At 34.2% G+C, this 16969-nt stretch overlaps 1 protein-coding gene across 6 annotated transcripts in view; it reads right to left on the bottom strand.

The window, feature by feature from the left end:
• The window catches only part of LOC148612799 (uncharacterized), an 18991-nt gene extending 2022 nt beyond the window's left edge, over positions 1–16969 (bottom strand). The window contains exons 1-2 of one of the 6 annotated variants that reach the window (XM_088594541.1): positions 16728–16882; positions 3376–5852 (exon numbers count right to left, since the gene is read on the bottom strand). In XM_088594541.1, coding sequence (XP_088450667.1) covers positions 4689–5852 — 1164 coding nt within the window. In that variant the 5' untranslated portion in view covers positions 16728–16882 and the 3' untranslated portion in view covers positions 3376–4688. Of the gene's footprint in view, positions 1–861; positions 1608–3375; positions 5853–9812; positions 10303–16727 lie in introns of those variants that run through there. The other 5 variants (XM_088594542.1, XM_088594540.1, XR_015924494.1 and 2 more) reach the window with 5 other exon arrangements.

The raw sequence follows: 16969 nt of genomic DNA, 5'->3' as shown, positions 1-16969 counted from the left end.
ATATAGTATCAATATAGGTCTAAGGGTGTGATATACAATATGCGATATGTCTATGGATGTGTTATTTGGTATGTGGTATAGGTCGAGGGGTGTAATAAACGGTATACAATATAGATCTAGGGTGTGATATACTAGTACGAGATATGTCGAAGGGTGTGATATACGGTATGTGATACAGGTCTAGGGGTGTGGTATAGGTTTAGGAGCGTGATATTATACGGTATGCGATAAAAGTCTAGGGGTGTGGAAGTTAGGATTTTAGGAACTTGCACCAACAGACCAACTTTTATTCAAATCACACTGGTCAGCCACAATGATAATGATAACAGATTTGAAAATGAGTCAAATTCTTATACAATCCAAATGTAACAAACCATTTTTAACATAGAAGTACTGAAGAAATATTGCTGCTTGGACGTTAAACCCCAACAATCAATCAATCAATATGGAAGCAGGGATTCTTTATGCTAGTTTGTTTGGTTGTATATAAATACTTTATTTCACTGGATACCCCACCTTTCGATAGTTTAAGATTACCTACAGAATGTGATGAATATGCCACAAAACCGCTTTTCATCTTACAGTTGAAACAGAGACATGTCTCTGCTTTGATATCATAATAATTGAACAATTCTGTTTATTTTCTGTTTTAAATACTTCATCGTTTGCTACATGTATGGTTACTACTTTATTTTATTTATGTACGTATACATGTAGTAATTAACATCTTAGTACTTGCATTTTATGTACAGAAGTTAAATTCCTGGGATCAAATTAAACACACATGCAATTTTCCAATAAAAGGAGGGGTGCCAACCCCATACACCCTTCCATGGATCCGCCACTGTAATCTATACTTACAACAAAAAAAAAAACGTGTACATTTCAGCTCCGAAAATCCGTCTTGAGAAGCTCCCGACATCCTCATTAGCAAGGTCAGATCGAGAGAAATAAATTGGAAAATCTCGCTTGAGCTTTCCTCCCTGCGAATGTTCGGGTCAATTTGACAAAATAGTCCAGCTCGCTGCGTCATAATTTAAATAGTTAATATCATATAATCATTGAAATATTGCAATTCAACACCTAATAAACAGCTTTGATGTCATTATACGCCCATGTCGTACGTGAAGTAAACATCACATATTTCACATGAGTATGATCGGCAGAGCGACATCTTTACGTAAACCTTGCAAGGAGAATAACCCGCGGAGTGTTATTTTGGTAGTTATATGTTGAAATGTCTACCATGTTTACGTAATTGGATTGCCGACGATCTCTAAGTCAAGTTCAGTCGATAAATAGATTTCTTTGCCATTCTTTGACAACAAGTTCAGTCTATAAATAGACTTCCTTGACAAAAAATATTCTTTTGTGAACCTGGTCTACTTGATGCATTTTTCATGTTATAGTCTGTTACTACAAATTACTTAAGTTGTTCTTAAATGGTATATCGCAGATGCTTCTATCACAGGGGCTTGCTCCCACTATCAAATATGCGGTCACACTAGTATATAACCTAGAAGACGAGATCCAAGATTTGAGGTGCCTCGCTCCAACTCAACTTTTTTTCAAATAAACGCAAATAAGCGATTGTAGAAATATGGGATTCGAATGTTCAAATCATTGTGTTGATTTAATTAGAAGTATTTGATGGTGATACCTGTGCTTATTCATTTGATTCACCATTATTTATTTATTTATTTATTTATTTATTTATTATTATCATATTATTTTTTTTCAATTTAAGGAAAAAGCAAGTATTTAATTTGTATTTGTCACAGATGTTTTTTTTAAATATTGACACTTGAACATATTTACATTTGTTCTTGCCAGAGTCTTATATGGTGTTGTATTCCGATACATAACCCGTCACGTATCAATGACAGGTGCGCCCATTTCTCACGCTTCAAAATTCAGAGTAGTTGACGGTTACCTATGCGTAAGTGATCATTTATAAGTACACTGTAACCTGCATTTATCCTCTTCCTGGTTACTCCTACGATGTAAGCGGTTGGTATTTTGTTCGCCACCAAGTCAGAAAATAGTTTGCCAGACAACCTGATGTGATTTTCGAAAACCAACCTCAGTGGGAATCAATTTGGAATGCCTGCTAACTATCAACAATCCAAAATTGGTTTCATTTGAACGAAAACAAGGCATGCGAAAGAGCTCCTGATACGCGCTTAAAAAGTCAAACAATAGTACTTTTTTTCATATTCCCGACTTTGGCTTCATTTTTTTAAAGATTTTTTAGCAAAGGGGAGTAACTTTCTACATACTGTCATCAGACAGACTGGTTTACTGTCAAATTGGAGCAATGGACAGCAGTAGACTTCAAATTCAAATATTCAATTTATTAGAGCCGCGGTAAGTACTTGGATACTTTTGAATAACTTATTTCAAACCATTCAGGTACTTGCCGAAGTGAAAATAGTTAAAAGTTCCAAGAAAAATGTTAACTGTTTCCCTTTCCCAATGAGACTGCCAACCAGATTGTCGGGTGTTGGTGGGTTACGTCCCTTTGAAAAAAAACTTGCTAATATGGCTTGCATTCCGTAAATATGAAAAATGACAATTTTGGGACTACATAACCGATGGTTTGAATCGGTGAAGTCAATGACAGCAATCGACTTTTACAGTGTGACATTTTGCTCAGCAGCTTAAAAAGATTCAATTGAAATAATACTGGGAAGCTATTATAAAACCTATGTATTCTTCGGAAAATATTAAACAAAAAAACAACTTAATTAACAGCCAATCAAATTTTCCCATGAAGTCCCATTTTTCGCAATAAAAAGCAGCGAAAATTATAAAAATCAATACAGACTTTCCTTATGTTTCAAGAAACGACATATCTTAATCTTAAAGATTCGAACGAAGACTGTTTAAGTTAAAACAAGGATCCATTTTAATTGCCGTCCACTCGGCTGCCACGCTTGCTCGCCTGTTGTACTTTCGGAAATCTTAATTTGAAAAGATTCGAACGAAGACTGTTTGAGTTAAAACAAGGATCCGTTTTAATTACCGTCCACCCGACTGCCACGCTCGCTCGCCTGGTGTACGTCCGAAAAAAGTCTTCAAGTCGCACCAAGCATGTACATTTTCAAAACAATATTGTATTTGCACCCAGTTTCCTCACTGTCCCTTATCTTACGAGCTCTGCATTTAAAATACATGTGAAAATACCTTTTTGATCCATACATGTATATTGCATATACAATTGGTATATAATGCATGTTACAATGTAACCACAAAGAGCCGTTGTGTATGCCTTGCCATTATTTTTTGTTGAAACACGTTCTGTCTTTAAGGCATTGGCAGGTCATTTCTGGTATACAGCTGATAAAAGAAACTTTCATGGCAAAATTAAGTCAATTTAAAATTGATTTTTATTTTATTGTAAACAATTTCATACAAATTGTACACAGGTTCAGTAGCATTATTTTGAAGAATCGTGCAAATTCTGTAATATGTACACATTTCTTATATTACTTACTAGCTGCTTTATGGGTCTATTAAATACAAAAAATCCCAACCATATTTAGTGCAAATTTCGATATGTTGCACATGTATTTCAAGGAGTAACCTCTCATCAGCAGCATTATAATCAAATATTTAGAAAGATCTATATAATGAATTGTATATGTCTGGTCTTAGGAGATAACCAAGAGTTTCTATTGTAGTTCTTTGTCATTTACTGAGTTATCTGCCTCAATTTTGATTTCTACCATACATTTTATGTTAATAATATCTCGTAAGACCACGGATTATATGTCAAGCCACATGTTGATTTCTGTTGACCATAACATTCTTAACAAAATGTCAAAAGTATAAAAATATGTTGGCTTTCCAACAAAGTATCATATTTTGCATGATTCTTTGCTGGAGAGCTACTTAAGTACAATTCTGTGTATGCATCAGGCAATGGGTGGCACATCATTTTTCTCAAGTTACTCTGTTTTGCCTTAAATATATTCAATACATGTACATCTAGAAAACAACTAAAAAGCTATTTAACTTTATCCTGAAGCATCTGTGACTTATATATTTTACGAGTGGTTATGTAAGGTAAAAAGTGTGGGAGAATTTTCTTGCCATTTTATCATAGTGTATTTCAACTAAATTTGACCTATTAATATCTTAAAAAAGCAAGCTTAATGAACACTTTGATGGATATATCAGAAGGTTATGAGGTATGAATACTTAGATCATGCCAAAAACATTCCTGCGTTTTTTTTTTTCATGTGCCACACCTTACACGCATTTTGCCTGATTCTCAAACAGAGTAGTCCTTCAGTAGTAGTATGTAAGTATCAAGCAAATTCTGCGATATGTGATACATCCCCCAAAAAGGCTCCACATTTTTTTATTTATTTTTTAATCAAATTGCTTTATATGTCTTTGTAATGAAATGTATTCATTCCAATCTGTCATCTTATGAGATAATCCATATTAAAAATCCAAGTTTCTATTGCCTTTTAGTGTCATTTCTCTTAATTTATAATTCTACAATGTATTCTATATAATTTTTACCTCATAAGAACTGGGGTTATATGAAAAGCCACATGTTAATTTTTACTGTAACATCTTGAACTAAACATAAGAAATAAAAATATTTAGGCTAGCTTTCCAACCATAAATCACGTTTTGCATGATTATTATCTGGAGTGGTACAAGAGGTAGAAGGTTTAGATGTTCCTTTTGAAGAATTTTCTATGAAGTCGAAGACACTCAGATCTAAATGTTTTATCTATGAAACAAAACACTATTGGGTTTGCTGCATTGTTGACGAAAAAGGCGCGAAGTAAGATGGCAGTGATAGGTTGAATACTGTTTTTATACAATTTTGGGTTCAAAAGTTTTACCAGAAAAGTAGAAACATATAACAAATATCCAAAATACGAAACTGCAGTTGCAACGATTAAGCTAATAGTGAGTTGTCGTCCTTTATCGTATTTACTTTCCTTTCTGGTAGGAGTATCTTTCTGAATTCCGTTCTTTATTTTTCCCTTTGTGTCTTTCGATACGTTATCGTTTCCTATAACTGATATTTGCACCAATGAAACACTTGTTTCTTGTGATCGGAGGTCGGTTGATGATTCAGCTTTGGTCGGGATTTGTTTCTTCTGCTTGTCACGTTCCTTCCTCATTTGATTTAAAATCACACGTAGAATTTTTGTGTAAATAGCAACGCAAATTATGCAACAGATCGTGCTTAGCAAAACTACGACCCCTGCGTAAGGAAGAGCAGTTCGAATATTTTTGTATTTAGACAAAATCGTGCAATCCCTTCCAGTCAATCCAGGATGCTCTGGTATGTCCTTTATGGTCGTACCGTAGAATACGAGACCCGGAATCGATAGTAAAATCGAAACACCTAGAATGATTCCAGAAATAATATGAAAAGCTTTTGGCGATTTTAAAAATAATGGAACACGTGCATTGTGGTTTTTGCTAATTTGGAACCTCTCAATTGCAATGGCTGTTAGAATCCCTCCAGAAGCGAGAGTCACAACATGGTTTAGAGATCGAAAAAATTTACAAGCACCAGAGGAAGAAAACGTGTAACTGTACCTTATATCAAATATCTCAAAGGGGACACAAAATAAACAGGCAACCAGGTCAGTCCCTGCTAGCCACATTATAAATATTCGCACTGTAATATTTGCCATCAAGGGAGACAAGCCATAAACTAACAATGTATGGATATTTCCTATCGTACCAGTGATTGCAATAAAAGTCAGAAATATTGTAGCTGGGATGTCCTTTCTAAGAAATTGTTTGTAATCAATTTCATCAAGCGACACGTGTAATGAAGAGTTTAAGTCTGTTTCTGTCCCGTTGTTAAACATCTGAAAAAAAAACCGAGTTGTAACATTAGATGCGAACAAGAAAAATACTGAATGTGCAAAATAAAGATTAGAACATTGTGACTCAGAATGTAAATCATGAGCTATTGAAAATAACATGGTATTTGTATTCATTTATTACTGCAAAAGTGTCTTTAGTTTTCACTCAAGTTGTTAGTATTTGAAAAAAAAAATTATTTCAGAAGCCGATATTTAATTTATGTCGAACTACAAGCATTATTTAACCTTAAATAGTGAGTATGCATTACAACAATATCTTCCGCAGACCTATTACCACCTCCTGATTAACCACAGGAGCAGAATATACTAGTGAGGCTGCAAATTTGATAGTGGTAGCAAGCCCCTGTGAATTAACTAAGTACCACTCCACTTTATTATAGACTCTGCTAAACAAGATGTGAAAATATTAATGAGAAATCAGCACTACTCATTACAAATCTGCGAAGTTGTTTCTGGTATATTGTACTAATTTGCATAAAGGGGTAGAGTTTAGCAGTGAGTTTGGCAGAGGAATATCGCGTATATATACCCTCTGCGCTGGGGATTGTTATACACGCTTCGTGTTGACGTACTCCTACATAGTGTGAGGAAAACGATCTCGGACCCACATGTGGTCTGGCAGTAGACCAGAGCGTCAACAGAGCAGAACAGCCACTAGTAGGACATACTCTGACTGAATTCTTCGGTCAGGTATCCCGAAGGCTGGGTTTCGCTACTTCCATCTACTAACTAAACTGACATACTAACAGAATTCTCGTAAGGAGTGTTCGTGCGAGATCCGTAAGGATAGTCAAGACCGTCGTAAAAAAAAAACCACATCACAGCACAGATTGTTACAACAATGACTTGCAGGCTCTACAAACGTTTTGATCGATATTATGTACCCATCTTTACTGTGAAGACAGGCTTATAGAAACGCAAAGAGCTTGTGTTAAGCATATAAACCACAGCGGGTTATCTTGCAAGAAAGCAGAAACTCGCCGAAGCGCCTTTATGTATACATACGATACCCTATATAGAAGTTTCTCCCCTATGATATATCAGTCGACAGGAAGATATCAGAAATTCCGTCTGTCAGTGTTTCTCCGTTATTGTTACTGTGGTAGACTCCCCCCTATGGGGCACAAAATGGGGTATCGTGACACACGCACCTGTAGATTTTTTTCTCATAAATATAATTAAATATATCAAATGTTCATACTCATCAACATGCTTTTTTTTATTTATTTTTATTCACGCGGTATATTTTGATGTTCTTTCGCTTGTTTCCTGATTACCACGTAATAAAAATCTTACAACGTAACAAAACAAATTTGATCGGAAGTTGCGGAACCTCAACATTGACTGCTTTACATGTAATAATGCAGATCAGGAAAAGGTAAAACAACCGTTCACTTATATTCATCAAGGGAAAGAGTAGTTTTTCCGTTATTGTTGTTTTACTATGACAGGACAGCATATGACAGATAGGTGCACGCGACCGTGTCTGTCATGGGTAAAATAGCCAATCGCATTACGCAAAGGAAAAGCAGTCCAGTCAAGTTCAGATGGTCATTGAATGAATTAATCCATTTTTTGTACGCAGGTCCACAGCAGCACTAAGCTTGTCGCAAAAGGCGATTAAATAGTACTCAGAACCAGAGCAACTGGGTTGTGTTCCCCCGGTGGTGGAATGGGTTCCCCTGGCATGTTACATGCTGGGGTCGTCAGGCCATAGTACTGAAAACCTTACCACAAACCATAGGGGTGCAACGTGTTGATGAAGTTGCCACGTTCCTCGCACGTTAAAGAACCCTTTTGTGGTAATCTATCGGAGTATGAACCATTGGGCTCCGCCACAGGAGGCCAAATTGCCCGACCGTACCCACCTCTCTCTGTTTCCAGTGGCAATCAAAATTCGTCGACCCTATTATCCTTGTATCCCATCCTTTTTTTTCAATTCATCATCATTTCATGTTCATTTTATCATCCATTTCATGTTCATTGCCTGGATATAGCTGAAATATTGTAGCTCGGGCGTTAAACCCCAACAATCAATCAATCAATCAATCAATTATAATTAATGAAACCGGGTCCATATTATACAAAAACTTAAGAATTAAGTAGCACTCCAGATAAATGCAAAATGTGATACATGGTTGGAAAGCCTACATATTTTAATTTTTGATATCTTGTTTAAAATGCTTTAGTAAACAGAAATTAACATTTGGTTTTTCATATAACCCGTGCTCATAGGAGATAAAAATTGTATAGAATGCACTGTATAATTCAAAAGTAAGGGAGATAACTCTGTAAATGACACTCAAATACAATAGAATCTATTGGATTTTCAATGTTGATTATCTCCTAAGAGCAGGCAGATTTTAATGAATAATTACACATTTCATAATATAGACCCATAAAACAACTTAATTACAAAAATAAAAATATGTAGCCTTTTTTGGGGTGTATCACATTTTTTAGATTTTGCATGATTCTTACAAAGACAGCTACTTAATAACTATGTAACGGTATTTTCGGGGTGATTACTGTTAATCGCACGTGGTTAATCGGTACCTAGTAATACGACACATATTTTATGCAAATTACGCATTGACCTTAATTGTAACTCCACGGCAATGGACTGTAAAACAGAAGATTAGAACCTATTAGTCTTCCCTTTTCACTTGACAATTAACAAATAGATTTAAGCTGTCTTTTACTATTTACAAATTACATAAGTTGGGGGCATATTTTTGCCCTGTCCATCTGTCTGTCCGTCAAACTTTTTAAAAGCACAGCTTCTCGACTGTACCAAATTTCATGAAACTTTGTAACCAGTAAGGACATGATATGTAGTTGTGCATATTACCTAAGGCAACTCATCAGGTGATTGTCATTTAATAAAGGGAAGACCAACTTTATATTTACTCCCTGAAGTTAGCTATGGCCAGCTATATCACTCGCTGGTATAGGTTAGAGTAAAGAGAAAAAGAGAGGGTTATATCAACATTATTTTAGTCGTTAAATACTCTTACGAATCATGCACCCTTCCGTCCGTCGCTCCTTTAATGAAACTTTCACAGAATCTTTATTACATTTTCCCATTGTGCACTTAATATTAAAAATTTAAATCAATTTGGGGTTTCACAATAACAAAACTTGTACTTTGTCATTGTTAATATGAGGACAAGAGTAGACTTATCCCTTACCTTTACTCCTCATATACCACTGAACGGATATATGAAACTTTCACAGAAAATTTATTACATGTTCCCATTGTGCATCTCATATTCTAGATTTTGATCAAATCGATTTGGGTATTTCAGTCACATAGCATGCAAACCATGGAGTTAATCATTTGTTAGTATTGGGACAAGGGGGTCTATATCTCTTACCCGTTACTCATCCTATACCACCGAATGGAATTGAATGAGATTTTCACAGAATCGTTATTACATGTTCCCCATGGTGCACCTCTTATTTTAGACTTTGATCCAAAGCAAAATGGATGAAACAAGGTGTATGTTATCAAATAGAGGAGTTGGGATATCAAGTTATTGGGTACTGCTCGCACTTTTTCTTGTTTAACATCAATTCATTTAAGAACACAAGCGGCATGAATTGTTTTACCACTGGGAAATCAATTTGCATAAACATCCACCATATATAACACCTTTCCACTGCTCAAGTGCTCTAATTACCAACTGGCGTCAAATGTATTTTTTCGTGATTATGCCGAATAATCTTCAATATTTCATACCAAATCATGCCAAGAAAAACGCGATTGCTTAAACATGGCTGCATAACCCAGAAGACCATGCAGTAGTCGAGATCGTCTGATTTTCTTCATTGTTGAGATTTTTTTCTGGAACAACATTTTTACTTTTACACGGAATACAAAATATCTGCATAAAGTTATCCTCTGAATCCAGACTTTAGAGATTAAAATTTGTCACTTACCGGTACCATTGTGAAAGTATATTATGTTCCATGCACACAATTACACCAGAAAAAAAGGTTATTTTCGGTTAAACAATATCGTGTTCCCATTACCTTCCATTAATGTACACAATTATATCCATCACTATATCAATAAACTTGTGAAGAGAAACAGCTATTAACATTTTGCCTAAACAAAAATGACATGACATTTTAAGTACCGAAGGCAGGGGTGTAGATAATGTGGTATGTAACTAGCTGCACACCATCAAAATCATCGGGAATAATGCATATGCATTGTGTAGGTGTTTGTTAATGAGTGTTTTAGATAAAAGGTAAACATATAAATGTTGCATTAAGTTATCTAAACTACGGGAAAAATACTAGTAAACTAAAGAACAAAATAATAATGTCCTTCATGAAAAAAATCGGGGCAGGGTATTACGCTAACCCTCGACATTCAAACGCTTTAGAATGAGGAATTGCTGTGTTATAAATATATCAGTTTACAACCTTAAAATGAAAAGAATATAACATATTTTTTTTTATCTATAGAGCAAGCACGTACAATATAGTAACTAAAGTAAGTTGACCAATCAAATGTGTATCTAAAAAAACATCCAAATTAGTCACGATAAACATCCAGACCAAGTATATTCTTACATGTACTAGAAATTATTTTAAACAAGTACTATCCTGGAAAAAAAGATAGCCGACGCATTTTCTCGCTTAATTTGTTAGTCAAAAACCTGCTCTGCCGGTCACTTCAAATCACCGGTCACCTTCACTTAACGGTCATTTTAAAGCCGGCCCAACTGTTTTCACTATACATTTTAACTCAAATCAGCGGTCGTCTCCCTAACGCAGCCAACGGTCACCTATTTTTTCGGCCGAAATCGCCTTTCTGACTTCTTAAACCGGCTATTTTGTAAACATTCGGTTTATCACATGACTCGATAACAGTACCGTGTCACGTGATATAAGTATATTTACTACATGTAAATATAAATAATTAGGTTGCCGAAGGGATTAAACCAGTATTGCAATGACAACAAACTTAAAGATTCGATAGCATAGGTGTGAAATTTATTCACAGGTCGGTGATTAAGTCGTAAAAACTTCAGTCCTCAGTTTAATGATGAAAGTTAGAGTTGCGACAAAATGTCTCAGAAACGAAAAATGTTGACACTGATCGAAAGAAATGAGGCAATTAAAAAAACTAAGTAGTGGAAAAGGTGCCCGGGCCGTTGCAAAGGAAATGGGTGCAAGAAAGACTGTTTTTTCAAATTGCCAAAAGAAAAGCAGAAATTTTAGAGTACGTTGAAAATACGGTAGACAGTTAACGAAAAAGGTAACGATATAAAATGAAATGAGGAAATAAACACTGCACAGTTTTAAAAGGTTTTTTTTAGTGTAAATACTTAAACAGACATTATTTATTGTCATATACTTTTATTTGAATGATATTTTGAAAAAAACAATTATTTCATCTGCATCTGAAAATGAAAGGTACATGACAATCACAGATAGTACAATCTAAATGAGTATGGGACTATAGGTACCAGTATCGTATTGATATTCTTGAGGGGGTGCACGTCAAAACATGGAGGCTAATAAAATAGAGTTCCTTTTTTTTCTTATTTTTTTTTTTAAAGAGCTGCATTTAATTTTGAACTTGAATTTTGACCATATTTAAAGATGTATCCAAGTAGAAAAAATGTGTGATTTTTATTTACAGATTCAAAGACAGGAAAGAGGAAGGATATCCAGTTGATAGGGAGTACTGCAGCACAACAACAATACCAAAGTGAAAGTAGAAAACATGTGCTTTTGACTTCAAGGTTTGATGATTTTCCAATCTTTGTGGACTGGTCTAGGTTTTTTAAGTTAAAATCAAATTTGAACATTTCCTAAAACATGATATATGTATGAAAGTTTATTTGAATCAACTTTTCAATTTTTAAATTTTTTTGAAACATGCACCGTTAGCATTGGAGCCAATGGAGAAATCTATACGATACTGATACCTATATGCTGATATCAAAGTCTTTCTACATCACAATTTGTAACCTCATTTCAAAAGGTCACCTCTCTATAAAGGTCACTAAGTATTCACTAGAGGTGACTGCTTAATACAGGTTTGACTGTAATTCCAAATCCCTTTGGATTTAGTTCGGTGATCTGTGCGATCGCTATGCTTTATTTCGTATTTCAAATAATTATTTAATTAGTTCATCAAGTATAAAACTATTTACAATCATTCATTATCATTTATTATTGTTATATGAAAAGGAATTGAATATATTACGGACACAAATGCCCCATTTCATGGTCATTATGACAACCGGGAGCGCCTGCGTAGCAAAATATCTAGTCACAGGTGGTTCTGATGGGGGTGTTTTTTCTTTACTAACATTTTGGGACCAACTTTTTCCACGACTGTTACTATTTAGATATAAACTCTCATTTGTCTCATGCTAGATCACAATACGGAACATAAAAGTCTAGAACTAGGTTAGTATAGACTCAGCAGAATAAGAATCTTCTTCCAATTCTGGCTTAGATTCCGTTACCAAAAATTAGAAGGTTGTTGTTATTTGGTAAAATCAAAGCGACAAAGTTTCACGACTATATTAAGGAGTATCTTCTATGAAATTATAAGATTTCAAAGTTTAAAATGAGCCAAAAATTGCTGAAATCCGTGAGCCTAGGGAACATATTTTGGTACCTAGTTTGCGTAAACCATTTTCTGACTCAATGGGGAATTGTTTGTAATTTCTTGCACGAAAAGTTCAAATTCAAATCAATTCATCTAATATTTATCAAAAAAAAAAAAAAAATTAAAAGTCTATTTTATCAAAAGTAGAAAGTCTACTTTCAACAGATCTAAATTTTACATGTGAAAAAAGCCATAAAAATGCGTAAATTGGTTGTTTAATCATGACATTGTCAATTTCAACGTCATTGTTCGAACCGCCAATACACACAGTCTAAACGTCGCGCAAAGTCAATGGTTAGAGCGAATCACATGTTGAGCATAAAATGCACTTCGGTTGTCCTACTGCTTGCCCAATGAAATGCAAGGTTAATGATGTAAGTTCCTTCGGTTAAATTGCCATAGTTTAGTGTCACGTAATGTCAAAGCAAACTCAAAACCCACTGTGTTCGAAAAAGCGATACGGCGTTGAAAACTGCCATTCAAAATATGGCGAGGAGCACAGTATAACAAAGCCGGGGGTTATGTACAATCTCCCTGTAACTTACTAAATTTGGTAGATGAATATAGTTTGCTGATCTGAATGTATTTGGATTTCAAAAAATGTAACGTAAAATAAAACATTTTTAATTTATATGAGAGTCTCCCTGAAAAGATACTGTGATTCGATTAAGCTTAGGATATCGGTGAGCTTAAATGACATTGCCATGAGTTATCAATTCATTACTGTTCTTATCATCTTCAAAACACATTTTCTACTATGAAACTGAAGTATTTTATTTACATTCATGTTTATTTACTTAACTAGATAGATTTAACTAAAATGAAACTTTAAAAAAATATGACAAGGAAGATGGAAGTCAATAGTATATCTAGTCACCTGTTTGATAATGGTTTTAAGAATTCTAACTCCAGGTACACGATTATGGGTATTATTTTGTGAAAGATTTACTATGTTGATAACAGTGTTTCATTTTGAAGTTTTATAGTAAAAAATATATATTATTTTTGTGGTAATGAGCTTTTTAAGAGTTGTCTTTTTCTTTTTAACGATTTCGCCTTTCTAGTTATCTTCGAAGTGCAATTGCAAAAAAAGAAGTGGATCACGTTATGTGCTCAAAGAGGTTTACTCCAAGTGATCACGATATAATTGACGGTACAGCAATAACAATATCATGAAACTTGGTACGATGGTGTATCGAGGTGCTGTGTACAGGTACGAGGACACAATTAATTTTCACACAGAGTTTATTATGGCATTTTTCAAATTAAAACAAATCTACAGCTTCAAACCAAATGAAATTTTGGGAGCTGAATAAATCATCTTACCTCAAACTTCCTTAAAAAAAATAGAAATTTTCATCATCGTTTTTCAATGTTAACTACCTCAACACAGAGACCCCCTCAAATTTGACCCAAAATGGCTTCCAAAAGTCAAAAAGTTACCTTTTCTGACCTCACCAAATCACAACCTATATGTATTTTTTTTAATTCAATACATCAATTAAATTATTTCCATTATTCTCCTTTCAATTGAACCAAAAAAGAATAATAAATTCTAAAGGTAAGGTTGTCTAAATAATTTTAAAAAATACCCTATTAAAATAGGAACTTTACTTGGTTTGAAAAGCTAAGGGCAGATAATTGTGATCTCGTACCTATTATTGTAAGACGCAGAGTGGGAATGCCAAGACAGTGTGTGTTGGTTAAAGGAGAATTTACGACAAAGGTCATATTTACAACAACAACAACAAAAAATTTTGAAGCAAATGACAAAATGTGATATGTCTTGCTAAATGAATGTAAATATTTTATGTGGTTTTAAATGTTCACCATTTCATCAATTTTTAGTTTTATAGAAGGTGAAAACCTGCCAAACACTACAAATTTGGGAAAAATGCCATTTTCAAGGCTATTTATTTTAATATTTTTGTATCTTCAAAGTTTTTCGCCAACGTGACTCAGGAACATCTTTACTGATTTGGATCAAAGTCGCATTTCGAAACATAAACAATAATTTTGGGTCAAAATGGCAGAGACACTCAAAATTTGCAGATTTCCAAAATTAGACATCATTTTTTTCAATCATTGAAATATGGTATGTTTATAAACACGATTGAACATGCTCAATCATTCATTTAACATAAGGAACAGCGATAAAAAAAATTCTAATATCAAATGTCTAATTTCAAGTCATGCTGGAGGCAAAAATATGGGTCTTATCAAACCAAGTCCTTTGAAAATATGTGACTGGTCAATAAAGATACAGATACCCATCGAGTATGTTGGATCGAATAAGCAAAAGAACACATTCTAACAGTAAGTTAATTAAGCGTCAATTGCGCAAAGTTTTCAATATATGCTGTCGTGAGTTATTGGTCTTCTGTGGGCCATATTTGACGCAACTGCGGCTCGTATCAATTATTATGCCAATAAGGGAAACCTTAATCAATACTATACACTGAAAGAATACAAAATATGTTTCGAATAATACATGTTTTAGACTAACGGCTTAAGGAGGTAGACCTAGGGTAAGGGACATAACTCTTGAAATCAGTGATATGTTTGTATCATATGCAATTTCACTAAAGCCTCTCAAGCTTTCCTTTGAAATAGAATGAAATCAGTCTAAGTTACTTTGATGCTTTCATTAGATTAATGTAAAATTTTGAATACAAACGTTCTAATAATTTGTAAGAGTTGTGTCCCTTACCCTAGGTCTACCTCCTTAATTCGTGAAAAAAAAACAAGTAAATAAAAATCACTTTGCAACTATATAGCTTTCCATAAGGCTTCGAATTATGAGAAAATTTTAAGAGTATATGATTTTCATGTTTTGGGAATTTAATCACGTTTATATACATGTGCTTTAATACGAATAAAAAGTGTACATTTCCATATTGGTCCTAGACATATGCTTCCATATGTTTTCAAACATATGAAAACATATATTGCAATTTTTCTATGTAGTACTTAAGTACCACTCCACATAAGAATCATGTAAAATGTGATTCATGGCTGGAAAGCCTACATATTTTTATTTTTTGATATTTTGTTTAAATGTCATAGTAAACAGAAAACAACTTGTAAATGACACTAAAATACAGTAGATACTATTGGATTTTCCATGTGGATTATCTCCTAAGAGCTGACAGATTGGAATGAATAGTTATACATTTCATCATATAGACCTATAAAACAACTTAATAACAAAAATAAAAATTGGTAGCTTTTTTAGGGGTATCACATTTTACAGAATTTGCATGATCATTACAAAGGCTGCTACTTATTAATCTTTGTAGGTGTAGAAAAGGTTTGAATTGTCTGATACAAAACTGTACCATGAGAACTGATTTTGTCAACGTGTCATAGTTTTCCCTTCCTCTTTTGTCTACCCTGGACATGACTTTTTATAACCAACTCGGCGGGTGTTTCTAGAAAAGCAGGGGACGCTTACTTTACCGCTGCACATGGTCCATGCAGAGGACTCTTATCCTACCAACTTATCCTGAAGCTGGCCTATCAAACATGATAATCCAATTACCCTTTCTGAAATAAAACTTCTGGTGCATAAAAATCACTGTATTATAATTTCGATTGTTAACATGACCATAAAAGTAAATGAAATGATACCTGCAGTAAAAGAGCACAATAAAGAACATTTCACCATTTAATATTCTAAATGAACGTAAAAACGTCAAAATCACTGACTATGAAGTATATGAATAATTTACTGCAGAACAAGTAAGGCTAGAAGCAATTGTAAACGTGTACGGAATCACACAAATCGAAATAAAATAATCAAAGCTGTTGTATCGCGATGATGATTTGGAAAGGTGGGGTTACGGTCTTCATCATCCTTATGGATCTTGTACGACCGTCCCACACAAATCGAAATAAAATAATCAAAGCTTTGGAATCGCAATGATTATTTGGAAAGGGGGGTTGCGGTCTTGATCATCCTTGTGGATCTTGCACGACCGCTTACGGCCAGACCCAACGTGGGTCCGAAAACGTTTCCCCATTCTTAATTATTTGGGAATACGTCAACGTGTAGAGTGTTGAATCAGAAATAACAGACTTTTTTCATATAGCTCGAAACAGAAGAAAAAGGATAACGTTGACAATACATTTAGTATAGAAATTAAAGCAAATATTCTTAGACTATGATTCATATGAAGCAGTAGTGTCATGCCTATTGAAAAGCATTTATTGTTTACCTTGCTCGGTAAAGTAATTTCCAGTTAACTGTTCAACCACATCAAATCTGTTCTGTGGGTATTACTCTTTTCCAATGGTTTTATTTGTTGACAATGTTTATTTATAACCGTCATATTAAGACTCTTTTTCCTGTCATATAATAAGTTCGTAAATTGTTTGTACTAAGTGTATAATGTTTAATGTAAGAACTAGTCGTGTGTACAATCATACAATCCGTGACAATATACAGAGAAAAGTTGAT

This window comes from Perna viridis, chromosome 7 (assembly GCF_037379345.1).
Source record: "Perna viridis isolate PV_CMFRI_1.1 ecotype Kerala chromosome 7, ASM3737934v1, whole genome shotgun sequence".
NCBI classification, from domain to species: Eukaryota; Metazoa; Mollusca; class Bivalvia; order Mytilida; family Mytilidae; genus Perna; species Perna viridis.
This window is presented reverse-complemented; position numbering and strand designations above follow the sequence as displayed.